The sequence below is a fragment of the Gopherus flavomarginatus genome, chromosome 2 (assembly GCF_025201925.1).
Source record: "Gopherus flavomarginatus isolate rGopFla2 chromosome 2, rGopFla2.mat.asm, whole genome shotgun sequence".
NCBI classification, from domain to species: domain Eukaryota; kingdom Metazoa; phylum Chordata; order Testudines; family Testudinidae; genus Gopherus; species Gopherus flavomarginatus.
This window is the reverse complement of record NC_066618.1, coordinates 207,199,844-207,226,736: the sequence shown is the minus strand read 5'-3', so window position 1 is coordinate 207,226,736 and position 26,893 is coordinate 207,199,844. Positions and strand designations below refer to the sequence as shown.

The 26,893-nt window shown below is 39.6% G+C and overlaps 1 protein-coding gene across 2 annotated transcripts in view; it reads left to right on the top strand.

Annotated features, from left to right (window-relative positions):
* Nucleotides 1-25,779, top strand: part of IMPA2 (inositol monophosphatase 2) — a 30,487-nt gene extending 4,708 nt beyond the window's left edge. The window contains exons 2-8 of one of the 2 annotated variants that reach the window (XM_050942180.1): nucleotides 3,893-4,026; nucleotides 9,853-9,957; nucleotides 11,987-12,032; nucleotides 14,417-14,525; nucleotides 18,130-18,238; nucleotides 18,426-18,577; nucleotides 21,841-25,779. In XM_050942180.1, coding sequence (XP_050798137.1) covers nucleotides 3,893-4,026; nucleotides 9,853-9,957; nucleotides 11,987-12,032; nucleotides 14,417-14,525; nucleotides 18,130-18,238; nucleotides 18,426-18,577; nucleotides 21,841-21,956 — 771 coding nt within the window. In that variant the 3' untranslated portion in view covers nucleotides 21,957-25,779. Of the gene's footprint in view, nucleotides 1-3,892; nucleotides 4,027-9,852; nucleotides 9,958-11,986; nucleotides 12,033-14,416; nucleotides 14,526-18,129; nucleotides 18,239-18,425; nucleotides 18,578-21,070; nucleotides 21,617-21,840 lie in introns of those variants that run through there. The other variant, XM_050942182.1, reaches the window with a different exon arrangement.
* Nucleotides 25,780-26,893: the final 1,114 nt, after the last annotated feature.

The window sequence follows — 26,893 nt, the reverse complement described above, 5'->3', positions numbered from 1 at the left end:
TTGCATAGACTGTGAAAGTTTTCACAACTCTGAGCAATGTAGTTAAGCTGACCTACCTTTGTAGTGTAGACCAGCCCCGGATGTGAGGTTCTGAGAGAAAAATTAGGCAATGTATATGTCTAGCATGTTAATCTTTCCATATGTTTTTAAACTGTACAAGGAGAAAGCTGCCCGACAGAATTAGGTGTGAAATCCTAGCCCTAGTGAAGTCAGTGGCAAAACTCCTATTGACTTCAGTAGGGCCAGGATTTCACCTTATGTGTTTCGTCTTTCTGTGACATTTTTAGGGTATCTTGTAGTGAAACACAGGCAGGCTGATTTTAAAGAATAATTTTATTTTGGAGGATTACACTCGTCCAAGCATTCAGTATTTAGGGTTTGATTGTGCCATTAAGGCACAGCCCATTTTGAGGGGCATTCCAGAGCCATGCTGCTGAGAGGGCACAATCCTTCCTGAAGCTCAGGTGTGCCAGGCAAGTGCATACCGTGTACCATCTCTTAGGAGATTATAGCATGATCCCCCCTCCACAGCTTACTGCTCTACTGTGTGGTATGGGGGGAGATGGAGCAATGGCCCCGCCTCCTCTCCATTCCCTTTAGGGTGGCTTGAACCCCCAGAGATGCTAGATGGGAATAGTCTCTGTCATCCCCTACACTAACACCATGATTATGTCAGACTCTTAAGCATGGGCTCCTGGCATCTTCACTTCTCTCTGCCCTTTGTGCAATCACACAGGGGCCAGGCGCAATCTACCTCTTAGTGGTGCAATGAAGCATCGATATATACTTTTATAAATTACTGGGCTGTTAGATCATCAACTAGGTATTATCAGTCCTTCCATATAAAATTAAACAGTTACAATATGGACAAACTGTAATCTAATGAGGATGATTAGTGTAATACTTTTATAGCCAACATATAATTGCTCATCTTGGTTGCCAGTTTCATTACACAATATTGAGGTGGGGGGTAAGCTATTTTTATTTCATTTACACATTTTGTGGTCCCTGAATAGATTTCACTTATCTGTCTAGCTCTTATCATCTTGAAGGACTTTTACGTGACTCCACATCCAATTTGGAAGACTAGCCAAATGCTTTAGGTGATTATATTCGGCCATTTAAAATGTATTTATATCAAGTGTTCTGTAAAGAGTCAAACCTAATGGGATTCTGTTGCACATACTCTGTATTTTTTTCACTATTTGGCCAGATTCTAATAGTTTTACCCAGGTTTGAAGTATTTTACTCCACAAGTAGTCCCACTGACATCAGTGGACTGGTGCAAGGTACTTACTATTCAGCATAAAGAATTTGGCCCAATATGGGATACTTGATAAATTTAATTTTATGAAGAACAAATGCTGTTCTGTTTATAATGCAAAAAATTTAAGCATGGTGAGCTAGGGTATGTCTACGCTTACCGTGCATCAAGGCTGCGGCGATTGATCCACTGGGGGTCGATTTAGCAGATCTAGTGAAAACCTGCTAAAATGACCGCAGATCACTCTCCCGTCGACTCCAGTACTCCGCCGGAACGAGAAGCATAAGGTAAGATGATGCAAGAGTTTCTCCCATCGACGCAACACGGTGTAGACACTGCAATAAGTGAACCTAGGCTACGTTGACTCCAGCTACGTTATTCATGTAGCTGGAGTTGCATAACTTAGGTCGACTTAACCCCATCGTGTAGACCTACCCCTAGTTTCTGACTTGGATTTCAGGTGCAAGTGGGTGAGATGGAGTAAGAACCCCCCTCCTTAGCAATTTATGCAGCTTACACAGACCTTGGATCTGTTGTCCATATAAGAGGAACGGGGGATAGGCAGAAAACTGGCAGAACCAAGGCCACAACCCCATGCGCACACACCCAACCCCTGGCCAGAGTCATTTGAGCCTGTACAGATGGGGTAGTAATTTGCTGTTAGCACATCCCAGGAGCAAGAAGAAATCAGGAAAGGAACTGAGACTCAGAGTTGTGTCTTTAAGTCAGAACACCTCCTGGGGCAGACCAGTTTATGTATTACTTCTCCTTGCTCAGTCTAGCCCTGTGTTAAGAAAAATAAATAAATATTTGATAACATCATACAAATGAGAACTCTTAATTCACTTGGCTACCGTATGACTTTTGGGGGACACCATGAGAGTAGTAACTTAGGCCCTAATCCTGAAAATAGTTACTCATAATGGTAACTTTACACGTGTGAGTGAGCCCATTGAATTTGGAATCGTTCCATGTGCACAATTACTCATGTGTAAAGTTCTTAAAAGGTTGGGGCCTTGATATCGTGCACACACCAGGCACTAAGTTAGCTAAGGAGGTTCAAAACCACCAGGAAAACAGGGCAGTACGTAAGGAAATAAAGGAGTTTTCTGCAGTAAACATTTTGCCATGTAATAATACAGAACCTTTTGTGTACCAACTTCAAAGGTAAAAATATTAATTAATCTTTAAACTCCTTTGTGAGCTAGGGAAATAAGTATAACTTTAATTTTACAGCTGATGAAACTGAGACACAGAGGTCGTGGGATTTTCATACGGCCCCACAGGAAGTCATGGTCCAGATTATGTAAGGACGGTCACTGTAACAGTTAAGAGAGTGAAACCCTTCAAATGTAATATTTTTGCCCATGATAAACAAGTGGTAGAAATGTAGTAGGAATTTGGAATTTCCTGGTTTCTAGTCCCATTCACAGTACTGTAGAACAAACTGCCATTTGAACATAAATGGCTTTTCTTTAGGTAGGTTTAAAATTAATTAATGCCAGAGTTTTAATTGAAGGATTTAAAAAAAAATATTTGCCCTCAGGAGGAGGTTGTTTGGAATATTGGTTTGATATTGCTTTTTATTTTGTATAGTTATATATAAATCCAGCAATTACATTAATTTGTCTTTTCTATCACTGACTGTTTTGATGTCCTTTCTTAGGTACCTCATAATTGTCTTTGGTTATAAAAGTAAGCTAGTTGTTCCTCCCGGAGAAACATTGTCGTCATGCCTCGTTTCATAATGTCTTGCCTTATGAAGTAAGAAACAATAAGAGGTGAAAGTAGGAAGAAGTTTGTCATTCATCATTTTCCCATTTGTGTATCTGCATCATATTTACTTTAGTTTAGTATGGCTTTCAAGTTTTTCAAAAACATAACACCAAGATTTAAAAAAGAAAAACCCAGAGCCCAGAGTTAGACTCCTAAGTCCATCTTTACACACTTAAATAAGTGGCCAGTTTTTGAAAGGTGTTGAGCACCCAGCAACTACCACCAATTTCACAGTGTGCTGAGCATTTTTTAAAATCTGGCCACCTATGTGGACTTAGGACCCTAACACTAGACACCTATGTTTGAAAATCTTGGCCCAAATCTGATATAAGAGGCTTCTTTTGAGAGCCAAACTAGTATGGTTTACATTTTTTTGTCACTTCTTAAAATGTGAGAGGTGGGAGTTTTGTCCTTGTAGTTTATTTTTTTTTAACATTGTATTTCCGATGGAAGGGGAAGGAAAACTCCTAAGCCCTGAGGATCCTCCTTTTTCCTTTGGGTCGCTCCCCTAATTTTTCCAATCCTTAATGTGTCCATCTGCTGCTATCCTTACTGTCTATACTTGTGGCTGCATTTCCTTCCAGAGCTTGTCAATGACTTTCCTAAACTAATTAGAGGGGTTGTTATAGAGAGATGCAAGGTGTGTCCTACCCTCATTGCCTCAGTATTCTCTGCCCCTGAACAAACAAGATGGATTTTGAGTCCCAGAACTGGATCCCTTCTCTTGCCTGGTAGCATACTGATGTGTCAATAGATTTTAGAGACCACAGAGAACCTCATATGTAATATATTTTGTTAGTGTGTAGGGAAGGAATATCAGAAATAAATCTGATTTGTGTACTCCTCTTTCAGATTATTAAGAAAGCTCTTACAGAGGAAAAACATGTGTCTACAAAAACATCTGCAGCAGATCTTGTGACAGAAACTGATAATTTTGTGGAAAATGTGATTATTTCTGCTCTGAAAGAGAAGTTTCCCTCCCACAGGTAAGTACCTCTAGAGAGAGAGCTGCCCAAGACCCTGTCCCCTGCACAGGCCATGAATGTGACCATTATTAAAAGGGAATTTATAAAATTCAGTCCCTAGATGTCAGATGACATCTGTACATAGTAATTCGCCTCCTAATAACTGAATTCAGTGTTAATACCATTTAGATATCACTCTGTTCTGGTCTCCATTGTTAAGAATTAATAAATGTCTTGAATTTAAGCAGATTGGAAAAAAAATTAAGCTTCCTTTCTTTTAAAAAATTCTGTTCCAGATTCACTTTTATGTTGACAATTACTTTGAGAAGGCACACTGTATTTTTCATTATTGGTCACACAGTATTATTGCTCTGGATTAACTTGAATCATCATCTGAGGTTTTTAATATTTTGCAACCTTTTTGGATTTAATTAAATGGTACTATAACACTTTTGTCCCCAGTAAGGGTCTCTAAATTATACTATCAGTCGGAAAGCTTAATTTGTTGACAACTCTGTATCTTTTTTTTCTGCTGTAATATAATGCTAAGAATATTTCATCAAATGGGCATTAGAATCAAGCTGCATTCAGTTATCACTAAGGCCCCAGTCCTGCAAACATTCATGTGAATAATTTTGTTTTACTCACGTGTATGTGTGTGTTCACAGATCTGGACTGAGTATAGCATTAATTCACATTTAGCTCTCCTAGCCTATAGAAAAATAAATGTTCTACAAATTACTGCACAAGATTTAACTGTAGGTCTTAAACATGAATTCAGATATGTGATTCCCCTTGAGCTATTAGGGCCATCTGAGAGTAACCTCTTATAAACAGAAGCCATAAAATGGTAAATTTTAGCATATTCACATTGGAAATAAGCTTTATAAAACATGTCTTAAGATTGGCTTGACGCACACAAAATATATACTTTACAGCTGATTTCCACATTTGACTTTAACCTATGAAGGTAAAATTCAGCCCTCTGCATAGAGCCAATACAAGGCCTGTGTGCCACTTAAATCTACATAATGTGTACTTTAAGTGGTACATAGTGTGACGGGATCCCCCCGGGGTGCAGCCTGGGACCATGGGACTGCTGTGCCCCCTTAACTCTCTCCAGCCTGAGCTGTCTCTCACAATGCCTTGCTAGTGACCAGCAGCAAACCCCTCCAGGCGCTGTGATCACTCAGCACAACAGCATGTGGAGCCCCACACCCATCTAGATTGCATGAATATTGCAGAGGCACTCATGAATCACACAGAGAAAGACACCAGCCAAATCCCTCCCACTCCCCAGCTCCCAGTACTGTATATTCAAGAATATACCATCTAATTTATTAATTGGTTCACCACTTCAACAATGGAAAGTGGACATACATCAGCCTTTGTCAAGCCTGAGCAGATTTTTCCCAACACTTCATACCAGCTCACTGGTAAAGATAAACAGTTAAACAAATGTATTGACTATAAAAGATTTTAAGTGATATTAAGTGATAGGGGAAAAGTCAGTTATCAAAATAAAATAAAATAAAATATAAGCATGCAGTCTAAACTCTCAACCCTATTAGACTGGGCAATATCTCGATTAAGCAGTTTTTCTCACCCCACTGGATATTGCAGTCCTTAATATACAGGTTTGTTCCTTAAACCTGGGCCAATCTCCTCTGTTGGAGTCTTGTCTTCTTCTCAGTGTCTTAGTTGCTTGCAGAGTAGGTGGGGGCAGGAAAAAGGCCCACTATGTGTCCACTCTCTCTGTTTCGTACCCTCACTCCATGTGCTTGGAAAACACAAGTCCAGGCGTGTCTGGGGCCATTGCTGAGTCTCTCCCAGTAAAGTTGAGCAATTCCTCTGCTGTGGCCTCATGCAGGTGAGTCGTTGCATTGTAGCTCCCTTGCTGGACAATGGCTATTGATGGATTGGGCATTGGCTACTTTCCTTGCTGTTGCCTCTGGGGAGCTAATATCTGGCTGATTCCCCAACTTACAGCATGTTTTAGTGACAACCATACAACACAATTCTCATAACTTCACATGCATTAATGATACACAAATATGGATAGAGAAATGACTTTCAGCAGATCGTAATCTTTCCCCTGATGCCTTACAAGGCATGCTTTATATGCAATATCACAATTATATACAGATGAGGAATATGGGGGGTTATAGAGTGCTACCCCAAGGTATAGAACGTCACACATAGGTCTTGCACTAGCCATTTACATAGGGTTGACTTTGTCAGATTCCAAAGAATTCAGCTAAAATGGAACATATTTGAAAAACCTGACCCCATTGGTTATGTTGGTGTAAAGAGCATACTTAATGCAAAAATTACTGAAAAAATTATAGATTAAGTACATCTTTCTAACGATCTGTTATGCAATCCAAAACTCTGGCAGTACTACACAATTTAAGTGTAATATTTGGTTGCAATCCTTAGGCAGTGCTGGGATTTACAAATATATTATTTGAGTAATAATCCATCTAAAGTACTGCTTTCTGTGCTGTTGTTTGTTCTGTAATATGTGAGTTTTCCTTAATGATCTGCCAGAGGAAGTGTAGCATACAAGGCTCATGTAACATGAGCATAAAGTGTTACACACATTCATGCTTTTTAGAATAGGAACAGCAGGTGCAAGGTCAACGTAGACCAGGGTTTCTCAAACAGGGGTCGCTGCTTCTGCAGGGAAAGCCCCGGTGGGCTAGGCTGGTGTGTTACCTGCCCCGTCCGCAGGCCCAGCCAATCGTGGCTCCCACTGGCCATGGATCACTGCTCCGGGCCAATGGGAGCTGCTGGAAGTGACACGGGCCGAGGGACATACTGGCCACCGCTTCCAGCAACTCCCATTGGCCTGGAGCAGCAATCCGCGGCCAGTGGGAGCCGCAATCGGCCAGACCTGCGGACGGGGCATGTAAACACACCGGCCCAGCCCGCCAGGGGGCTTTCCCTACAGAAGCGGCGACCCCTGTTTGAGAAACCCTGACGTAGACCCAGAAATTGAATTCTCCAACATGATGAGAGATTATTAACCCTTTACAGTCAACTTCCATTTTGAATTTGCCCATGCATTTTTCCTAGCTTCTGATTTCATAAGGTAACTAAGTGAACTAAGCTTTCTTTAAGACAGTTCAGTTTCTGTTGTTATGTTTTGGCCAGGGTTCGTATTGACCCAAATGCATATTTCAGTTTACAGAATATAGTCTTCTGTCTGAATATCTTTCTACATACAAGATACAGTAGATAGGTACAAAGAAAAAAATTAAATTTGACTTCAGTACAGGTTTATGTGCTCTGTCTCGCCAGTAATCTGGCTCTCATGAACATCCAACTAAGATTTTAAGATTTTTTTTATTCCCCTTTTCTTAAATTATTTTGGTTCAGGTACTACTTGATTTAAAAAGGAAATTCTAGTAGTGACAAACTTTACCAGAGTTGTCACTGCAATCAGAGGTATTTGTGATGTGGCAGAATGATGCATTCAGTGCATCAGCTAGTAGCAAGAAGATTTCACAGAGGTAACGGGAAAAATAATGGAAAAGTTTGTTAAAAATATATTACGCTGAATGTCCAACTCCCTACTTGGTTAGTGGTGAGAGTCAGCCCATTAATCTGTGCCTCCGTTTTCATTTTTGCTTTACTGATTCTTTAAAAATAAAGAATTTCAGTATTTTATTGCAGTACTTTCGTGGATTTTAATGAGTATTTTCTAGGTGACTGATTTTTTTAACTTTATTTTTCTAATGTATCTTTACGTAGTAACATGGTATGGACTCTTCACAGAATGAAGCACTCATCACATAGTTCTCCATTAATGACATTATTCTTACCACATTATTCTTACCACAAAGCAGTATCTTTCAGTGCTATGGGCTTGTCTACACTACCCACTGGATTGGCGGGCAGCTACCAATCCTCTGAGAGCTCTCCCGTCGACTCCGGTACTCTACCAGAATGAGAAGCATAAGCAGAGTCGACGAGAGAGCGCCAGCTGTCGATTTACTGCAGTGAAGACACCACAGTAAGTATATCTAAGTATGTCAGCTTCAGCTACGCTATTCATGTAACTGAAGTTGCATATCTTAGATTGACCCCCGCACAATAGTGTAGACAAGCCCTATGTTATGCACTATGGGCTTGATCCTGCTCCCATGGAAGTTAATGGGATTGTTATCATTTACTTCCCTGGGTACAGGATCAGACTATATGAGTCTGACCTTGCACCAGTGACGTCAACAAGACTGAGCTTTGCCATTGACTCAGATGGGCACGAGATCAGGCTCTGTTCCTGTACATTTATTTTTACTGTGTAAAATCAATGGTGCCAATAAACTTTTGGTTACAAAGGAACTTTCCTACATTATGAAAGTTTTGACAGTAAATACTACATATAACTGGTCTTATACAGCAAATATGTTTCTTTGCATTCCTTTTCCCCCTCACCATGCTCTCTTCTCCCTATGTCCCACTCTGTCAAAGCCCCGATGGTCCTTTCTCTCCCTGCCATCACTCACTTCACTGCTCCAACCCTCTTTCTAGCCCGCCCACAAGGGTCTGAGTTGCAACCACCATCTTCCCAGCCAAAGAAGACTAGAAGGGACTCACGTCAGAGACAGTCATTGTCTCTCTTTAACATGGTTTACTCTCGAGTACCATGAATCTGTTCCCTCCCTTTCTCTCCACAAGGCAGAATGCCTCTGCCATCACACCATTCCAATCCCCAGGGAGCCCAACGGCAAGAGCTGAACATGCCCTGTCCCAGCAGCTCCTCCCATGCGGCTGTACCGCCTCCAGCCTCGCCCCTGTCCCTTCCACACAGCTGTCTGCGTGACTGCATCTCCTGTCTGGGGTCTGTACAGCCATGATGGAGGACAGGACTGGGGGTGGTACAGCTGCGCCGGGAGAGCTGTCGTCGCAGGACGCTGGCTTCTGGGAGCAGCAGCCCCATGATCTGTTCCTTTCGCCACTGCGGTTCCTGGGAGAGCCCTGCAGTTCTGCGGATACCGATTTACATCTGCGGATATCCGCATCCACGGATATAAATTTATATCCACGCAGAGATCTGCACATATCTAGATGATTTGATGTACCCCCTGGAAGACCTTTGCATACCCCAGGGATACATGTACCCGTGGTTGAGAACCGCTGATCTAGGGAATGGAAAAGATAACTAAGGAAGGCAGGACAGATGCCAGAACAGGATGTACAATTCCTAGGAAAGGGAAAACAGAAAACCTATTGAAATAAATTATGACAGGACAGAAAATCAGCAGCTCAGCATGGATTCAATGTGCTCCTGTAAATTTTGTAATTTTTTTTTAATTCTCTTGAATTACTCTGGGTCTTGCAAAGAGGAAAGTTCAGCTTTGTGAACTTTTTACTTCCTGATCTACTCTGCTATTAAAAATTGTGGTGGGAGTGGGGCTGTATTTTTTCCTGGTTCATTCACCTGCAAAGAATGGGGGGTACATTTGGCAGCCTGCACTACTTCCTCCTAGAAGTGGGCCTGAGCTGCGAAATTGCAATCCAGATCTAAATTTCTTCCAAAGCTGTGGTTTCATTTCAGATCCATCTCTATATGCATTACATGATTTTGAAGTATGTATCATTAACCTATAGGGAGGGGGAACTAAAATGGAATTTTTTTTAATATACTGTATAAAACAATTTTCTGATCTATCTTTTTAGAATTCTTTACAAAGTTTCTGTGAGTTGGTGGGGGTGGGCTTTTTGTTTTGTTTTGTTTTTGGTAACTAAACTTTAAAAATACATGAATGTAACAATAGTCTCCAAAAGCCAAGAAAGAGGAGTTGAGTTTTCTGAGTGTACTTTACTTCATGTCAAATATAGGTTTATTGGAGAAGAGTCCACTGCCGCTGGGTCAAAATGTGTCCTCACTGACAATCCTACCTGGATTATTGATCCCATTGATGGAACCTGCAATTTTGTGCACAGGTAAATTCAGTAACATGGAGAATTGTTAAAATATAGTAACTCCTCAGTTACTCATCAATCCTTCTCTCCCCCCATTACTGAAATATATTTCACTGTGTTAAGTTTGCTCAATTTACACTTACCTACAGCATTATATTTACAAACTGAGGGGGTTTGCCTGAACAAGACCTGCAGGATCTATTCCAGTATCTTTTTATATCTGATATAATATTTGATACTCCTGTGGGAATTCTGCACCACTGCATGTGCAGAATTTATATCGCCCGGAGATTTCTTTCCTTCCCCACAGAAAAATGACTTTCTGACGGGGAAGCAAAGGGAAGGTGGTCCCAAGCTGTATGTTTCGGGTGCCCAGAGCTGGTGGCAGAGAGGTAAATCACTGTGGGGCAAGGGGTGGGACTGGGAAAGACCCAACTGGTGGCTCCTACCCTGCACCGGGCTGAGCTGCTAGTCCTGGCTGGGCTAGGGACGACAATACTTCCTTTTCCACTGCATGGCATCCAGGGCCAGGTCACACCCACCTCCAGATTTCTCCCCCAGCTGCAGGAAGCTCTGCAAACTGCCCCCCCCCCCGCCGCGCCACGCTTCCTGCACCCATCACTCCTCAGCTTCAGGGGGAGAGAGATCTGTACAGGGAGCTTCTCCCTCATCTGCCCAACCCTCATGCATTCAGACCCCCTCATATTCAGACTCTTCCACCAAAGCTCACCCCCCCACACTCAGAACCCCCCCACACACACACTGAGCTCCACTCCCCCTGGACCACCCTGACGAGCCATCCACACCCAGATACCCACCCCACCAAGCCCCAACCGGCTGCACCTGGATCCCTACCCACTGAGCCCCACTTCCCCAGCATCTGGACACCCCCCCACTGAGCCTCCCACACCCAAGCCCCCCTGCCAAGCTCTATCCCCCCAACCACCAGACTCCCCCCACACTGAGCCCCAAGCACCTTCACCTGGGCCCCCCTGCAGAGTCCTATTACCGTTGTACCTTGAACCCCCCAACAAGCCTCTGTGCATCCAGATTCCCCCCGCACCTGGATCCCACACTCTGCTGCCTGCACCCAGATTCCGACACAGATCACCTCTCTCGACTCACTCCTAAGCCCCCCTCCACACTTGGATACTGCCTTGCTGAGCCCGCCTGCCCACGCGTGGTGCACCTACAAAACTACAACTTTAATTCAAAATTTAAATATTTGATTTTTAAAAAAAAACAATGGTTGTTTACTTCACCTGGACAGTCCCACTAAATTTAAAATAATTCTGTATGGTTGGTCTAATAGGCAAAGATTTTTTAAATGATGGGCCTAATTCTGCCTTGGTGCATTGACTTCAATGGAATAATATGTGCTTACACTGTGGCTGACTGGGGCCAGCTTCTGGGGGTTGATGTTTCAGGTGATACAGTGAAATTGTGCCTTCCAGCAATACTTTCTGCTGTTACTCTACAAGTTTTCTACAAGTTTTAAGACATTATTAATTTGTCAGTTCATACTTAAATTTTGGAACAATTAATACCTATGTCAAAAGGAGCAAGTGAAATATGTAGTTATTACTTTGGCAAGAGAGAAGGTAGTATAATAGGTTTCATTTATTGTTGACCTCAGGTACAAAGTTTCTCCCTAATTAATTACTGTCTGCAAAGTGCTCTGAGATCATTGGATGAAACATATAAATGATTTATTACAATATTATTTTAAGATCAGGTTATTTAGTTACACTAAGGGGAAAAAATCATTAAAATTTCAAATATATGTTTAATATACACAGCCTATTTATGTTTTCATAAATTTCTTTTTTAACTTTTTGAAATGTTAGTTTCGATTTAAAAAAAAAAAAGAATTGACAAAGTACAAGGGACAGTCTTGGGTGGAAACAGAGGGAAGGTATAATATAGATGAAGTTTTTAGTTGAGTAAAATTACAGTGCGCTCTGTGGGTTCAGTTGCTGCTGGGAGTTGTGGAATTTGCATGTTCAAAGAGATTATTCATGAATAGTACTTTCTTTCTTATTCTTCACAGGTTTCCAACAGTGGCAGTCAGCATTGGATTTGCTGTTAACCAAGAGGTATAAAATGTGTTCTGTGAGTTGGTAACCTGAGATAAACCTCAGAGCCACGTGGGAACTAAAAAATTAATACAAAGGCTCTTTCCATGCTATTGAAATTTGTTTGGTCACACCACACCAATGTAACACCCTAATCCTGCAAACCGTTACTCCTGCAGGTAGTCCCATCTTAACTGGATTTATATATTATTAAAAAGTGACTACTGATGCAAGAGTTAACAAAATCAGTCAGTAATAAGTTATGTTTAAATTGTGACTAAGCATATCTATATTTATCTTCTACTGTTCTCTTGTTATTATGCTGATTCCTATTGCTTTAAAGCTGTTAGCAATCTCCATGACTCTCGGACAGTTTTTTTTGATGTACAGTATATAGTAGGATTACTTTTTGTGATATGTGCAAAGTTATGGTTTGGATTCCCTTAATCTGCTTTTGTGTGCTTTTGAGGTGCAGTAAATTTAGTATTATTCCACGTACCTTCATAAGAGCCTGTCCATAGAAAAACAAAGAACCTGGCCTTGGGGCTTGGGAAACTGTTATTTTAAAATTTCCTTGTTCTCACAATTCATTTTGAAGGGGTTTGTACAGCTACTGTAGTTTTACAGTTTGATTTATAAAATAAAAGTAGCTATTTTTAAGTAGTTATTCACAGTATTGTAAAATGTGCCTCTTGGGCCTTTGCATTTACATGCATTGACATGCCGTTAGCTCCCATTGAAGCCAACAGGAATTTTATGTGTGCAAGGAATGCAGCATCAAGCAAATTCAGCGATGGCTTAATTCTCAAATGTGATGAGGACTAGCAACTCCCTTTGGTTTGGACAGTATAGTGCTATATGTATATCTAAATTGACTGCAGCTTGTCTTTAAAAACATAGAAACTGTAAAGACACACTTTAGTGCCATTCTAAAGATTATTCCTTCCCAAATGTTTTCAAATATTGCATATAATTACAAAACAGCTTTTTTTAGTGTTTGTTTATTTTCTATAGCACCCATCATGCTTTAGATGCTGCTAAAACAAAAATAAACAATATTAAATTTTACCATCCATTGTAGTAAAAAAACAAGCAAAAGTAAAAAAAAAAAAAAAAAAAAAATCAATAAAGTAGCCAAAATGGGCATAGATGAATAAAAAGATCTAGCATCAAGCTCTGAATACTGCCAAAGAGAGATTTTTGTGGATATCTTCAGATCTGGAGTTCCATACATAGGGACCCTGAATCAAGAAGAGTCTGACTCCAGGTTGGTTTAGATGGGACCTCAGGATGAATATTAAGGAAAATCCATTCCCTCTGAGCTATCTTTGAGGACTGTTGGGTGAGAGGTGGTCACTCAAGTAGTATCGGTCATGGTTGCAGCAAGGGACTGGGAGTCTAGAAGGTCTGAGTCCTATTATTGGCTCTTCTACAAACTTATTCTGTGACCTTGGGCAAGTCACTTCACTTCTCTGTGTCTGTTTCCCTATGAGTAAAATGTAGATAATATTTTATCTCATAGTAATGATGTAAGGATTGATTCATTAATGTCTGTAAAGCATTTTAAGATCTTCTGATGGCAGGTACTGTAGTTGTGCAAAATATTAAGTACTTTGGGCCTGGCTTATTAAAGCTCCAATTGTGAACCCCCTATTCCCATTTGTAAGCAGGAGCTTGTACAAATAGTTCAGTGTTGCCAAATCTCATAATTTTATCATGAGTCTCGTGATATTTGGTGTTTTTCTTCAAGCCCCAACTCCTGGAGTCAGGTGATTTCACAAGAATCTCCGTGTTCATTTAAAAGACCAGTTAGCTTCTAGCCTTCATGATTGCAGAGAAAAACTCAAAGATGACTTGAGTGCACCTCAAGGGCTCAAAAGATAGAAGGCAAGTGAAATGTATTATGACATGCAAACTATGTATTTTTTAAAAAAAAAAGTTGCCTGATTGGCTTACAAATCTCATGTGTTTTGGAGGCCTGAGTCATGAATTTGAGATGCTTGAGGTTGGCAATATTAATAGCCCCAGTGAAGTCAATGAGCCTATTCATGTGAGTGACTGCTCACCAATGGGAGTGAAGTGTTCAGAATCTGTCCCTGGGGGATTTACGTATTCTCAATAACTCCTTGAATTGAATTTCAGAGTAACTTTTTGTTCCATTCTAATAGTGTGCTTAAAAATGAGCTGTGAATAGATGGAATTAATATCTCTCTTTCTAAACTGAATTTTATATGTTGTGTATCTAAAACTTCAATGTAACAGTAAAATTATTTATTAGCAGCAGCATAATCTTTGGTTATCTAGCTAATTAAAACAATTTTGATCTTTCTGCCATTAGTAGTTGTTTATACCTGTGATGAGTAATTTGAGTTGCATTCATTTCTTTCCTTTTCAAAATCTTAAAGCTTGAATTTGGTGTAATTTACCATTGCACTGAAGAACGATTATACACTGGTAGAAGAGGTCAAGGGGCATTTTGTAATGAAAAAAGGCTTCAGGTATCAAAAGAGACAGGTTGGTCTAGATTTTTGTTAGAACTCTAAAAGAAATATGTTGAATTTCAGAGTTGATGCTAATCCTAAATGGAAATAATTTCATTCAGGATAATAATCTTTCCTGCATTATAACTGTGTCTTTCCTGGAAACATAAGGATGTTCTCAAATTTCTGTTTATAATATACAGCTTTATGTGAATTAGTATTAAATGGTCCTAAAATATTTTGTAATTTCCACACAAATTGATCAGTATTGATGCAAAACCACTCCTTTAAGATAAAGAAATAGGATGAAATTCACCACTATACCATGCCTTCTGTATACTAGTGTAACTCTGGGATACAAAGTACAGCTTGAATGATGAATTAGGCCCACATTATTATGGCATCTGTCATTCACTTATTTTCAGATGACTTAATGGTGCCATATACTGCATCTTGTTTGTAAGCACATGTATGCCAGTAGTAAATGGAATTAATGGATGCATACATTCTGTGATGCGTGTGAGAGGTCTGTTTCATCATACAATTAGTTAGAACACTTAGTCTGTACTGTATTGGGATTTATTATTATAAACCTAATAAAGTGATTCTGTATTTGCCTAGTTATAATAGTTAAGTTCAATCAAATGCACATAACGACAAGAAGCTTTCTTTTAACAAATCCAACGCAGAAGATAAGGCAGCATAATTAGCAAACAGAAGCAAGCAGATGTCACAGAGCTGTATCTTTGTACCCCAGAAATGATAAAAATTACAATAGAAAATTGGTTTGGTGCAGACTGAAATCATTGGAAATTAAAGCAATTTAATGTACAGATTAGATATGAGTCCAGACCTACCCTGGATGATGAGAACTTCCCTGATAGTTGGAAAAATTTGGATCCAGATCCAGGCTTTGTGGCTTGGACCAGTCTTTAGTGGGCCACGTTTATTTATCTGGAGAAAGAGCGTACAAGTGGTACGTTTCTCCCCCACAGGAGCAGCTGTGCCTGAGGGAGGACATTTACCCCAAATAGGTGTCCATGGTCCTACCCTAGCCACCCTTCCAAAGGTGTTCTGTCCGGGGAGGGAAGTTTTAAAATACAGCCCATGTTCCACAAGAATCCCCTTAGCAGAGTATGCCTGGGAGGCTTACGGAATCAGGGCATCTCCCAGCTGTCCTGCATCCTTCATAAACTGGCCCCATTCACTTTTATGTCTAAATGGTCCTGGGCCTTCAGCTGAGCAAGGGCTGTGGGATACAGCACCGCTTTCTCCCCATTCCCTATGTACTTTCTGCTAATGTGGGAGTCCAGAACATAAGGGGAGGGTCAGATCCCGTATTGTTTAGATGCTTTATAATTTTTTCTCTTTTGAGATGTACCCATTTGTGTGGGGTGTTTTGAACAGGGAAGATGGAGAATATTTTTATTGATTTGTATGGTGTTTAAATATAGCCCATTTATGGTTGTTCTTGTCCAATAAGGATTTTGACTTCAAAAGAATGAATCACCTCTGGAGTACAAGATGTTTCTCCTCATTCTGACTTCTGGAATTTGTGGCTTTTAGGCTTCTGTGTTACCGCATGCTTTTGTTTCAGGAAATGTATTTTGCATAGAAAATGTTGATGTACAGTATAAAATTAGATTAATGCTAGATATGTTCAGCATTTAACAATTCAGAACTAAAAAGAATCACATTGTGGTGATGACAGAATTTTACAAAGGTTATATCACAGTAAGAAAACAGAGCTGTGGTCTGGGATATCCGCCACTCACAGATTTAAATAATCATAATGAAGGAATATCCCAAAGATATAAAATTCCCTTTGACAAACTTAGTCAAAGTTTAAAGCCAGGCCTGGCCTTAAGTGTGTTGATACCATAAATGGCGTGAGGTTTTTTTTTTTGGTCTCCACTCTGCCCCCTTCAATAGCCAAAAATGTTGGTCCCTAGTCTCTTTTCCTCTCACATTTACCCAGGTCACTGTCATCTCTCTTCTACCAACCCTCCTTGTTTCTCTTCCCCTCATCAGGGTGGAGAACTTGTCTTCTGGTCAGCAGTCTCCTGTAGTTTGAATTCCTGAAGCCACTTTGTGTCTTTCACTAGATGGTCTCTTCCCTAAATTCAGTTCCTCCTTAAGCCCAAAACCTCCTTAAAGCATTTCAGTCTTTAAATCCAATTCCTAAATTAGCATAACTTTTACTTAGTATTAGGAAATGTTTGTTTATTCATCAGGAATATGTTTATAATCATTTTCACAGTTCCATAGAATAGTTATTTTTGTTATGACCAAGGTATACTTTGCATGAATGTATGGTGTTGTTAATAATGTCTGTAGTAAGTCATGCATTCAGTGTGTCATAATTGTAAACATTGAATGTATTATGCAGAAGACCAAAGGCAGATTACTTTCAACCTCCAGAAATTTCCAGTTACGGCAAAGCAGTGCATGCCCTGCATTGTGTCCCAGTAGTTTTAAAGTAGAACTGTGCTTCTATACTTTAATGTAACATTTTAAAAAATGGTTATGAAGTCTATGTTTCTGCAGTTATATTTGTGATATCCGGTGACTGTTTTATTCCAAGTACATGTATATTACTCACCCATTGCTAATCAGCTTACTTGAATCCATAATGCCCTTTTACATTTGTAGGTGGCCAGTACCTGGCATGTCAATTTAATTACAAGATGTCTCAGGCCACATTAATTTGTCTATGAAAATAGCACTCAGTAGCATCACAGCATTTGGTCCACTGTCCCTACTTAAATCATTTGGAAGGAATACTGTGTATACTTCTTAAAATATTACATATATTGTAGGCCTGAATGTGACCTCACTTAAGGCCTGATCTAATACTCGTTGAACTCTGTGTGAATCTTTCCTTTGGCTTTAATTGTCCTTGGCTTTGATTAGGCCCCTATACTGCTGTAAATCAGAAGTTACTGAATTGAACACAATACAAAAGGAAAAACTAATGCCACAAAAATTAGTTCAGAATTAGACCTACTGACTTTTTTTATATGGAATAGATGGTAAATATATTGATACTTGCAGGTTTGTGACTTTTGTAGTCTTTCCAATGTCCAAATGTAAAAGGGGGTAGTTTTTGCAAGATAAATGGAGTTTTTGGTGAATATTTTTAACTGATCTTTACTTATCATACACCTAGCTTTATCTAATTAAAATGAATGGTATAATCCAAGAGATCAAACTTCCCTGTTCAGGAAGCATTCTGCTTTAAAATACAATTCATTTACAGTGGAATGCATAAATCCTATGTCAATTATTTGTAGCTGACTGCTAAAAGTTTGTGAGGTCACCAAAGGCTTGACTGGTCAATGAAGGAAAAATTCCATGGGAACAAAGGAAACTCATAGAAACTGCAGTTTTGTTCTTGTTCTTCCTTCCCTTCTTTTCCCAAACAAGTATTTTTAGATAATCCAACTGTATGAGCAATTTAGTCTTGTTACAGTCATTTAGACAAAAGCAGTTTCTCATCCTGAGAAAGAATATGAAAAGAGGAACAATTTTTGTGTGCATGAGAAATGGTTTTGCTGTGAAAAGCCTCTTCATATTTAATGTGAAGAAATTACTTTGAAAGGTTGTTAAGTTAATAGAAACAACTATCTACGTTGCAGATAAGTCGAAGGCCTTGATCTTAACAGAAATTGGTCCAAAACGTGACCCTGAGACTTTGAAATTGTTCCTCGGTAACATGGAGAGCTTACTCAAAGCCCAAGTACATGGGTAAGGATTTTAAGAAAATTTTTTATGATGTTAAAAATCATAAACATTCTCAACTTTCTAAAATTCCAAGCAGAGTGTTATTCTACTTAAATCAAATGTGATGCATATTGTACCCTGTTAATAAATACCTGGATTGAAATAAAAGCAGTTTTCCCCCTTTCATTCTTTTATACCTCTCTGCTTCTAGGATCCGTGTAATCGGAAGTTCTACCTTGGCTCTGTGCCATCTAGCATCGGGGGCTGCAGATGCATATTACCAGTTTGGTTTACATTGCTGGGACTTGGCAGCAGCTACTGTCATTATTAGAGAGGCAGGTGGTATTGTGATAGATACTTCAGGTGAGTAAAGTATGCTGTTTTGGAGCAGGGACTGTCTCTTCACGTTTGGAAAGCACATAATAGGCACTAAGACAATCTAAATAATTGTCACACAATTTTTTTCAATCACCTTGCATAGTCTCTGAGAAGTGAGGCAGATAAATGTTCAGATGTTTAGCTTTCTAGTTTGGGCTGCATTCTTCTTTTTTTACTTCCCCATCTCTGTCTAATCTATCTGTGTACTTACACGGTCCTCACTGCAATACTATCTGAATATCTCCAAAGTATTCGAAACAGAAATAATCTGTGTCTTCCTTCCCCACTGGTAGGAGAAAAGGCTTGATTTGTATATGGGTGAGAAGGGAAAGGGTTTTGTGTGTGTATGTGAGAAGAAACTGAGGGAAAACTAAGATGAATAATTGGGTTTTGCATTTAGTTCTGCAAGTGGAGGATGAATACTGTCTGGGGCTGATAGGATGGGGTGTGATTTTCTGGCCAGCTGGAGGTAGAGGGTGGTGGGTTTTTCCTACCAGCACTATCAGCTCTGCGAGGCCGAGGACCAACATAAAAACATGAGTGGATATTCTTGAAAGTAGGGATGGTTATAGAGAAAACTAGTTCTACAGAGCAGTTCTGTCTTCCTAGCAGCATCACCCAAGCTTTCCGTGGGTTCAGTTTTTGCTATCTGATCTTCATCCAGAAGGTAATTTCAGTTAGGTATTCAGAATGCTGGTAGATAGTGCTCTGTATGCTTGGTGTAAGGGAACTATGGAGTTGGGTGTTGCCTGCATTTCAGTCTGTGTTATCTTGCCAGTGCTCCCAGTGTTTACTCATAGATGCTGAATAGTATGGGAGAGGAACTGAGTTTGGGCTTATAGGTGAGGAATTAGGACGTAGAGGAACAGTTACCCCTAGTGATCCTCTGGCTTTGTTCTGAGAGGAGGGACCTAAGCCAATTCAAAGCATTTCTGTTCATTCCTTCAGCTCTTGAAGGCAAGACAGGTGTGTTTATCAGTAGTATCAAATGTCTCAGACAAGTCCAGCAGAATGGGCATGGACCAGAGAAGTTAATCCACCGAGCAACAAATGCGGTCTCAGTATTATACTCCATGCCCTTGTGCCTCAGTTAGAGGGATCCATGATTCTGACAGATAACAAGTGGAGTTGGAGATCCCTTTTTGCCAGCTCTCTCTCAGTCTGCTTGGAAAAGGAAGCTTAGATGCTGAGCAGTGACTTCCAAGTTCTCTGGAATTGCGGGATAGTTTTTAAATTCTGGTTGGACTATTGTATGTTTTTGGGAGTGGTTGGTAGAGTCCCTTCAAAAGGAGATGTTAACAGCCTGTTGCCAGGATTCCTTCCCGGTGTTCCCTTTTCTTTACCATCCAGGAATGGCAGGGGAAAGAGTCTCTGAGTGGGGACTGATTGTGGTTGTGTCAGTCTACTATAATTACTACTGGTGTGAATAGGCAGAATTCTTGGAAAGAGGACCCTGTGTTTCTAGCCCTGATCTTAGCTTCTTGTTCTTGATTGCCTCTGAGGGTATTCTGCACAACTGTGATGTAATTCCATGCAGTAGGAGGGGCTGTGTTCTGGGACTGGGTGGAGACATATGGGTGTATGTAGGGATTTACTATCTAGAAAAATTCTGCAAGGTGTGACTTTGCTGTCTCTGTGGTAGAGGAGAGCAGAGAGAAACTCTTTGCCTCCCTTAAAGAAGGATGGGTTTACAGAAATACTTTGCTCCTTAGTCTCCCTGTATTTTCTGCTACCAACACTCCAGTTTTCTTCCTCCTTGCATTTTCTGCCATAGGTTTGCTGAGAACCTTGGCAGTCTATGTGGGCAGTGGGATGAGAGAGAGCCCTTTGGTGCTAGAGTGTCTATAACAGTAATCCATGTGTGATTGTAGTGCCTTGCTGATTCTCCTTTCCCTTTGCCTCTTGGCTGCATAGTTTTCTATGAATAAACTTTGAGTTTGACTCAGTCCAAGGTTATTTTGGGGTGGAGCATGATGGTGCTTCTACTTGCTTTGAACTGGGGAGAGCTTTAATTTCCCCTGCTGCTGTTATAATTACAGCACCTGGCAAGCAATAGGGTGAGACAAGCTGTCTGATCCAAAGGCACTAGCAATGCAACTTCAGTAAGTGAGTCATTAGAGAGACATTCTAATAGATATGCAGCTAACAAACTCTCTTTTCCTATATCAGGATATTGCTTCCATGGACATTTTAACTCCCCCCTCCCCCCCGAATGGAAGGAGTCCTCAGATAGTTCTTCCCATTCCCTGTTGTCCTTTCCAGTTTTCCCGCAATTTTGAGTGACTTTTTTTAACATTGTCCCTGGGTGACTATTTATGGGATGCTTTTATAGCCGCAGTCTGTGTATTCTTTTCTCTTTCCCTCACACCGCCATACAGATCCTTTGCTTATAGTGATAATCCAGTGAAACATCTCGGGTCTGGCCCACTCTGCCCTAGGCTCTGGCTGGCTAATTTCATCACAATTTTGCATTTCTAGTCTAGGGCTTTCCCAGGTCAGAGATGCTGAGGATGAATGTCTGTGTCTTTGAATAAGCCCTTTAAAGTGTTACATTTGAAGTAGACAGCTGGCCCAGAAGAGATTACTGGATATGCTGAGACTCCTAAACAGATTTCAGCAAAGATGAAGCCTTCTTGGGAAGAAAGGGCTGTCAGGGAGACACAAGAGTGTGCATCTGAATATTTATATTTGTACAGCACTTTAAAGATGTAAAGACCCAAAATGTTAAGGATTATTATTTTATTAATTTCTAAAGCATACATCTCCCAAGTAGAGTGCTCTTTAGTAGTCAAGCCCAGTGGTAATCAAAGTGTGCATGACTATGGAAAGATTTGATGTGTTAAAGAACAGTTGCCAGTTGTAGGGTATGTTTAACCCTGAAAACGGGTGATGTTGGTTCCTATTTTATTCCTTACTACCCCTAGTTTTGCAAACAAAACATCTGGTGTTTTGTTTAAGAGAGTAAAATGGAATATATTGTGTTTATTTTCTGTGTTCTGAACAAATAAAACATTCATTGCTTGAGCTGTGTACTTTGGTGTTTGATAAGTTTATGGTTTCTGGAACACTTTGCTTTGCAAGACATCTCTGAATTTGAATTTCTCAACAAGGTATTTCCCCCTCTAAATGTGGCTGTGGCATTGTTTCAGTATGTTTGAAAATCTCTATCTACAACAAGGGTATAATATAATATGCCATACATCACTTCTGTATCTAAACATGGTTCTTCTTTATCCTCTTGTTCTTAGGGGGACCTCTAGATCTCATGTCATGCCGAGTGATTGCTGCCGGCACTAAAGAGATGGCCATGTTCTTAGCTCAGGAAATACAGACTATTCACTACAGACGGGATGATGAGAACTGAGTGACATTAAATACATTTACAAGTAACATGGAGTTTGTCCTTCTAAGCTACTTAACTTCTTCCAGGATGGGTGTCTTAGAGGGTACATGATTTTAACAGCATGCTTTCTGTGCAGGTTTTCTGTGTCAAATGTTTTAAACAGTTTTATTACAATGTGGCTTCCCAACACTGGGGGGTGCGGGGAGGGAGATTTTTAAAACCTCTAAGATTTGTGGCTTCTTTTTAATATGCAGCTATTTCAGCAGTACCTTTTTTATATGATCACCTATAGCACTTGTTGCCAGATTCAAAGTTTCACATCTGTTCAGGCTGAAACTGAGTCTTTTGTAACATATGCAACTAAAAAGAAAACTTTATTTTTACAAAACACAGATCTCAGGTAAATGAGCTTTAGGATTATAGTAGATGATAATTAGTTAAAATGTGTGCCTACTGTACCCATATTCAACAGTACTTGAGAATGCAATAAAAAGTGTTATTACTCCATTTCTCTTTTCTAACTATATCATGGCCATATATATGTATATTTTGGAGATTTACAGTGATTTACAAAGTGAACAGAAGAAGGTGATTTTAGGTATTTGTTTATAGGAAGAATATATATTATCTTTATGGATGCAGTGGGAATTACCTATATAGTTAATAACAGAGCTGCTAAAAAATGGACAATATTTCATGATTTTTTTTTTCTTCAGATTGTCCAACCAACTCTAGATTATAGAGAATGTTAACCAATTGTGGCCAAATCTTACAGTCCTTATTGAACCCTTACTGAGAGCTCAAACCTACAAACATTTACTACCATAGAGTAGCTGTGACTAGTGGGCAGAGTGCTTACTACCATGAGTACTGATGTCTATGGGGACTATTCACAACGGTAAATACTATACATGGTAGTTAGTTCTGGAAAATAGGGCCCTATGTCAAGGAACTATTGACTTGAGTGGAAGTTTCGCCCAAGAAGAAACTGCAGGATTTGGTCATTATGGGTAAATTGCAAAAACGGGCACCTTAGTTGTGCTTGCAAAAAGATAATTGTAAACATAAAGTATTCATTTTGCACATACAATTGTAGTCACCTTCAGAATATATGGAAACCCTGTAAAGTAAATGACTAAATCTAAAAGCACAAAAATTCTGTGCAAGTCTAGTTTTGGGTTTGGTACTTTTTCTTAAATCAAGTTGATACTTTCTATTTTTTTAAAAGAACTCATATCATCTAACGATACTGAACTTCCTAAATGTTAGTGTCCAGAAAAGAATCTGAGATTAAACATGGGGATTTACCTCTAGTTTTTCTATTGATTTTGAGAATTCCAATCTACAATTATTTTTTAATAATACAAAGAAACAAAAAGGCCCCCAAAATACATATAGGTCTAAATTTTCAAAATCAGTTCCTAAATTGCACATGCAGACTATGTAAATATGCATGTAAACTGCCATGAGAAACTGGAAATTGAGTGCACAGTTATCCATTTTGCATGCACAACTAAAGAACACATGGCTAAAAATATTAGCCGTTGTTCATGCCTTTTAATTTTTTTCTGTGAAAAATGTTTTTAATTAAAGTATAACTTGTATACTGTATTTTTTAAAATGAGAAATGCAAAATGCTGGCTGTGGAGAGAATGGCTGAAATATAGGGCCCTGATTTAGCAAAGCATTTAAGCACATGCTTAAGTCTCATTGGCCCTGATTCTCCTCTCCATCAAGGCACACCTGAGACAGAGGACAATGACAGATGCAGGAAGCTGGCTGTGATTCCCTGATCTCTGGCCACTTAGCCATGGTAGAAGACAGAGTGGGACCCCTGCTACTCTAGCTTCTGCCACTGATTGATGTAAGCTCTGTAAATGGAGCTTACACCTGCAGAGAATCAGGTGTAGTGGAGTTCAGTTCCACCATTCCCCCTCTCGGTCCACCAGCCTATCCCAACAAGCCCCCTTCTTTTCCTTATGCCAGAGAGACAGCTGGTTTAGGATGTGTCTGTACCACCTCTAAAAGCTTTCCCTCAGTAGAGATTCCTTCTATGCAAGAAGACTCTCTGGCTGCTTTAAATTCACTCTGCACATGGTGCACTTAATGGATGAAAGAATCCTGCCCACTGATTTTCATGGCATTTGAGCACACTTAAATGCTTTGCTGAATTGGGGCCTCAGTGACGGGGGTGGGAGGGGAATGTCCAGAAATCCAGTCTCAGATTCACCTGTTACTGTCATGGATAAAACATTATTTTTTAAAAATAAATAGAAAGCGTCTGAGAGTTGCTGAGCGCCTCAGACTCCTACTGATGTTAGTGGAGTTACAGATGATCAGTAGCTTCAAAAGGCCCAGAGTTTGCAGTGCCATTGGCCACGGTGATTCCACATCTTACTTAGAATTATTAATTAGCCGACAGTTCTTAGAGATAAATCCTGTACTAGATTTTGACCTTCCCTTCCATCTTTCCTTGCTTGCTAGCTAAAGCTCTCTTTTGTAGGCATATTCCTTACTGTAGACTTTCCATTCTAAGGTTTAAATCAGGAGTTCTCAAACTGGGGGCAGGACCCCTCAGGGAGTTGAGGTTATTACATGGGGGGTCGAGAGCTGTGAGCCTCCACCTCAAACCACACATTGCCTCCAGCATTTATAATGGTGTGAAATATATATAAAAGTGTTTTTAATTTATAAGGGGGGGGGTCGCACTCAGGGGCTTGCTATGTGAAAGGAGTCACCAGTGCAAAAGTTTGAGAACCACTGGTTTAGATTAATACTGTGTGTATAATATTGGGGACAAATCTTTACATGTGTAATTAGGGTTCTTTTTTCCTCAAATAAAATAAGGTTGGTAACTACTCTTTAACCAGCAGTTATAAAATTAGTATTTTTAACACAGTAAGATGTGAAAGGTTACAATCCATTTCACGTGCTTTGAGTTATTTTTAAAACATGTTTCAGGCTTTAGATTATTTTGGAGGCTAGTTTCTGAAAGCAGAGGCAGTATTTAAATATGAACAAAGATAAATTATAAATGTTGAGAACAAGTTTTTCCTATCCTGAATGTCATAACCTGTGCTGGCATTTTTTCCATGTTAGTATCCTAGTGAATGTTGGTGGAGATTGCAGAAGAGAGTAAAGAGAAGCCACGGGCATCTCTGATACACCAAAGGATACTTTTTGTGGCCTCATACTCTTGTGTCCCTACTGTATTCAGGATGAAAAATACTTTGTTTTACAAACACATAATCTAATCATTTTAATTACAGGACAGTCATTTGTAAATTTACTTTAAAATGTACTTTTAGGGGTTGAAGATGCTTGTTTCATTTCCACCCAGAACATTATGTAAATGTATTCAGCTTTTTTTCAAGTTGTCAGAATGTGGCTGCAATTGGATCTATGCAGGCAGATCCTGCACCTTTGCAGAGCCTTATTGAAATCATGAGTTTGCCTGCATGAATCAGGCCTAAGTGTTTTTCAACTGTTGGAAAAAATTTCAAAAATGCTTGTTTTGTGCTTGGACAACTCAAAAACAACTGTTTTAAATCTCCAGTCTTTATAGAATTTAATCTGAAATGAAAACTAGTGCCTTTGCCATATAGAAATAATTTGGGTTTGAAAAAAACAAAATTATGGGCATTTTAAAACAGTATATGGCATGTGCATAGAACACTCAGTTCTATCTGTGGAAACATAAAGGAAGCTAGCATGTGTCAAACGTCTGCAGTTATGAATATCGTTAGACCATGCGTGTGTAACTGGATGACCAAAATGAGTGAAGCTATCTTTATTTACACCGCAAGTGTGTACATGCTCTGAATAGACGGTATCTTTTATTCAAGGGACTGGTGCTCGGTATCCTATTCCTTTACTTTTCAGTCTGTCACCTGCACAATGGTTTAGAACATTTTAAATCTACTGTTTTGGTATAATAATCTGAAATAATAACGTAGAACTCATGTATAAGTGCATTCTGGTATGAACAAACTATGGAAATAACAGTAAACTACAGATAAAGTAAAGTCTTCCATTACATGATCACACAGCATAGGGAAATGTGATATACTGTTCACCAAATATTACGTAACATAGAAAGGAACTCCATCTTTGTCTACAACATGTGGCACGTATAACAATAGCACTATGTATTTCTGTCACGTGGCATACTTCAGTGCATGCCCTAATGCACAGCTTTTACACCTCCCCAGGTTTTGGTCTGTAACATGTTACAAACACCATAGTTTGCATGTACCAGTAATGTCAAGACTCTAATACACTACACCCTATTGAATTGGTTACATATTTTAAATTGTCTATTGCCGTTGTTCTTATAAGGAGGTGGGGCAGAAAAGCAAATAAATGCTCATGTTTTCAATAATATAGCCCTTAAAATCATCCCATCCCAGTCCACTGCAGTCAAGGAATTGCACCTGTTTACAACAGAGCATTTAGCCCTAGAAATACTACCAAGGTAAAACATTCATGGTGCTACATAGGGAGTGTCTCTTATTGCTCAACAATGGCTTTAGATTTAGAGTGTGCAGTGCCCAGTTGACTGTCCACTTCTTAGGAGAGGCAACTGACAGTTGATAGGATCAAGATCATCATTAACAGAAACATATATCAGCAGCCGTTACAAAAATATTGTTCACTTATTTTTCTGCACTCTGTCAGTGTTGTATATAACACTTAATGGGGTAATATAAACCCAGTTGGTAACTCTCAGTTTGAAATTATTTTTAAATGTTTTTGTAACAATCTATTTTTCAATGAGAAAAGGATTATAATCTGCATTAAACATATGGTAGACAGAAATTGAGAGACAGGGTCTGTATTTCTCTGCTTTATGAACTCTACATGCAAAAACTTGGAAATCTAGACATACACACGGTTAAGTGGTTACGGGTGTGGTGTGGGTTGTTTGTTTGTGAATGGCTTTACTGGCAGCCAAATAT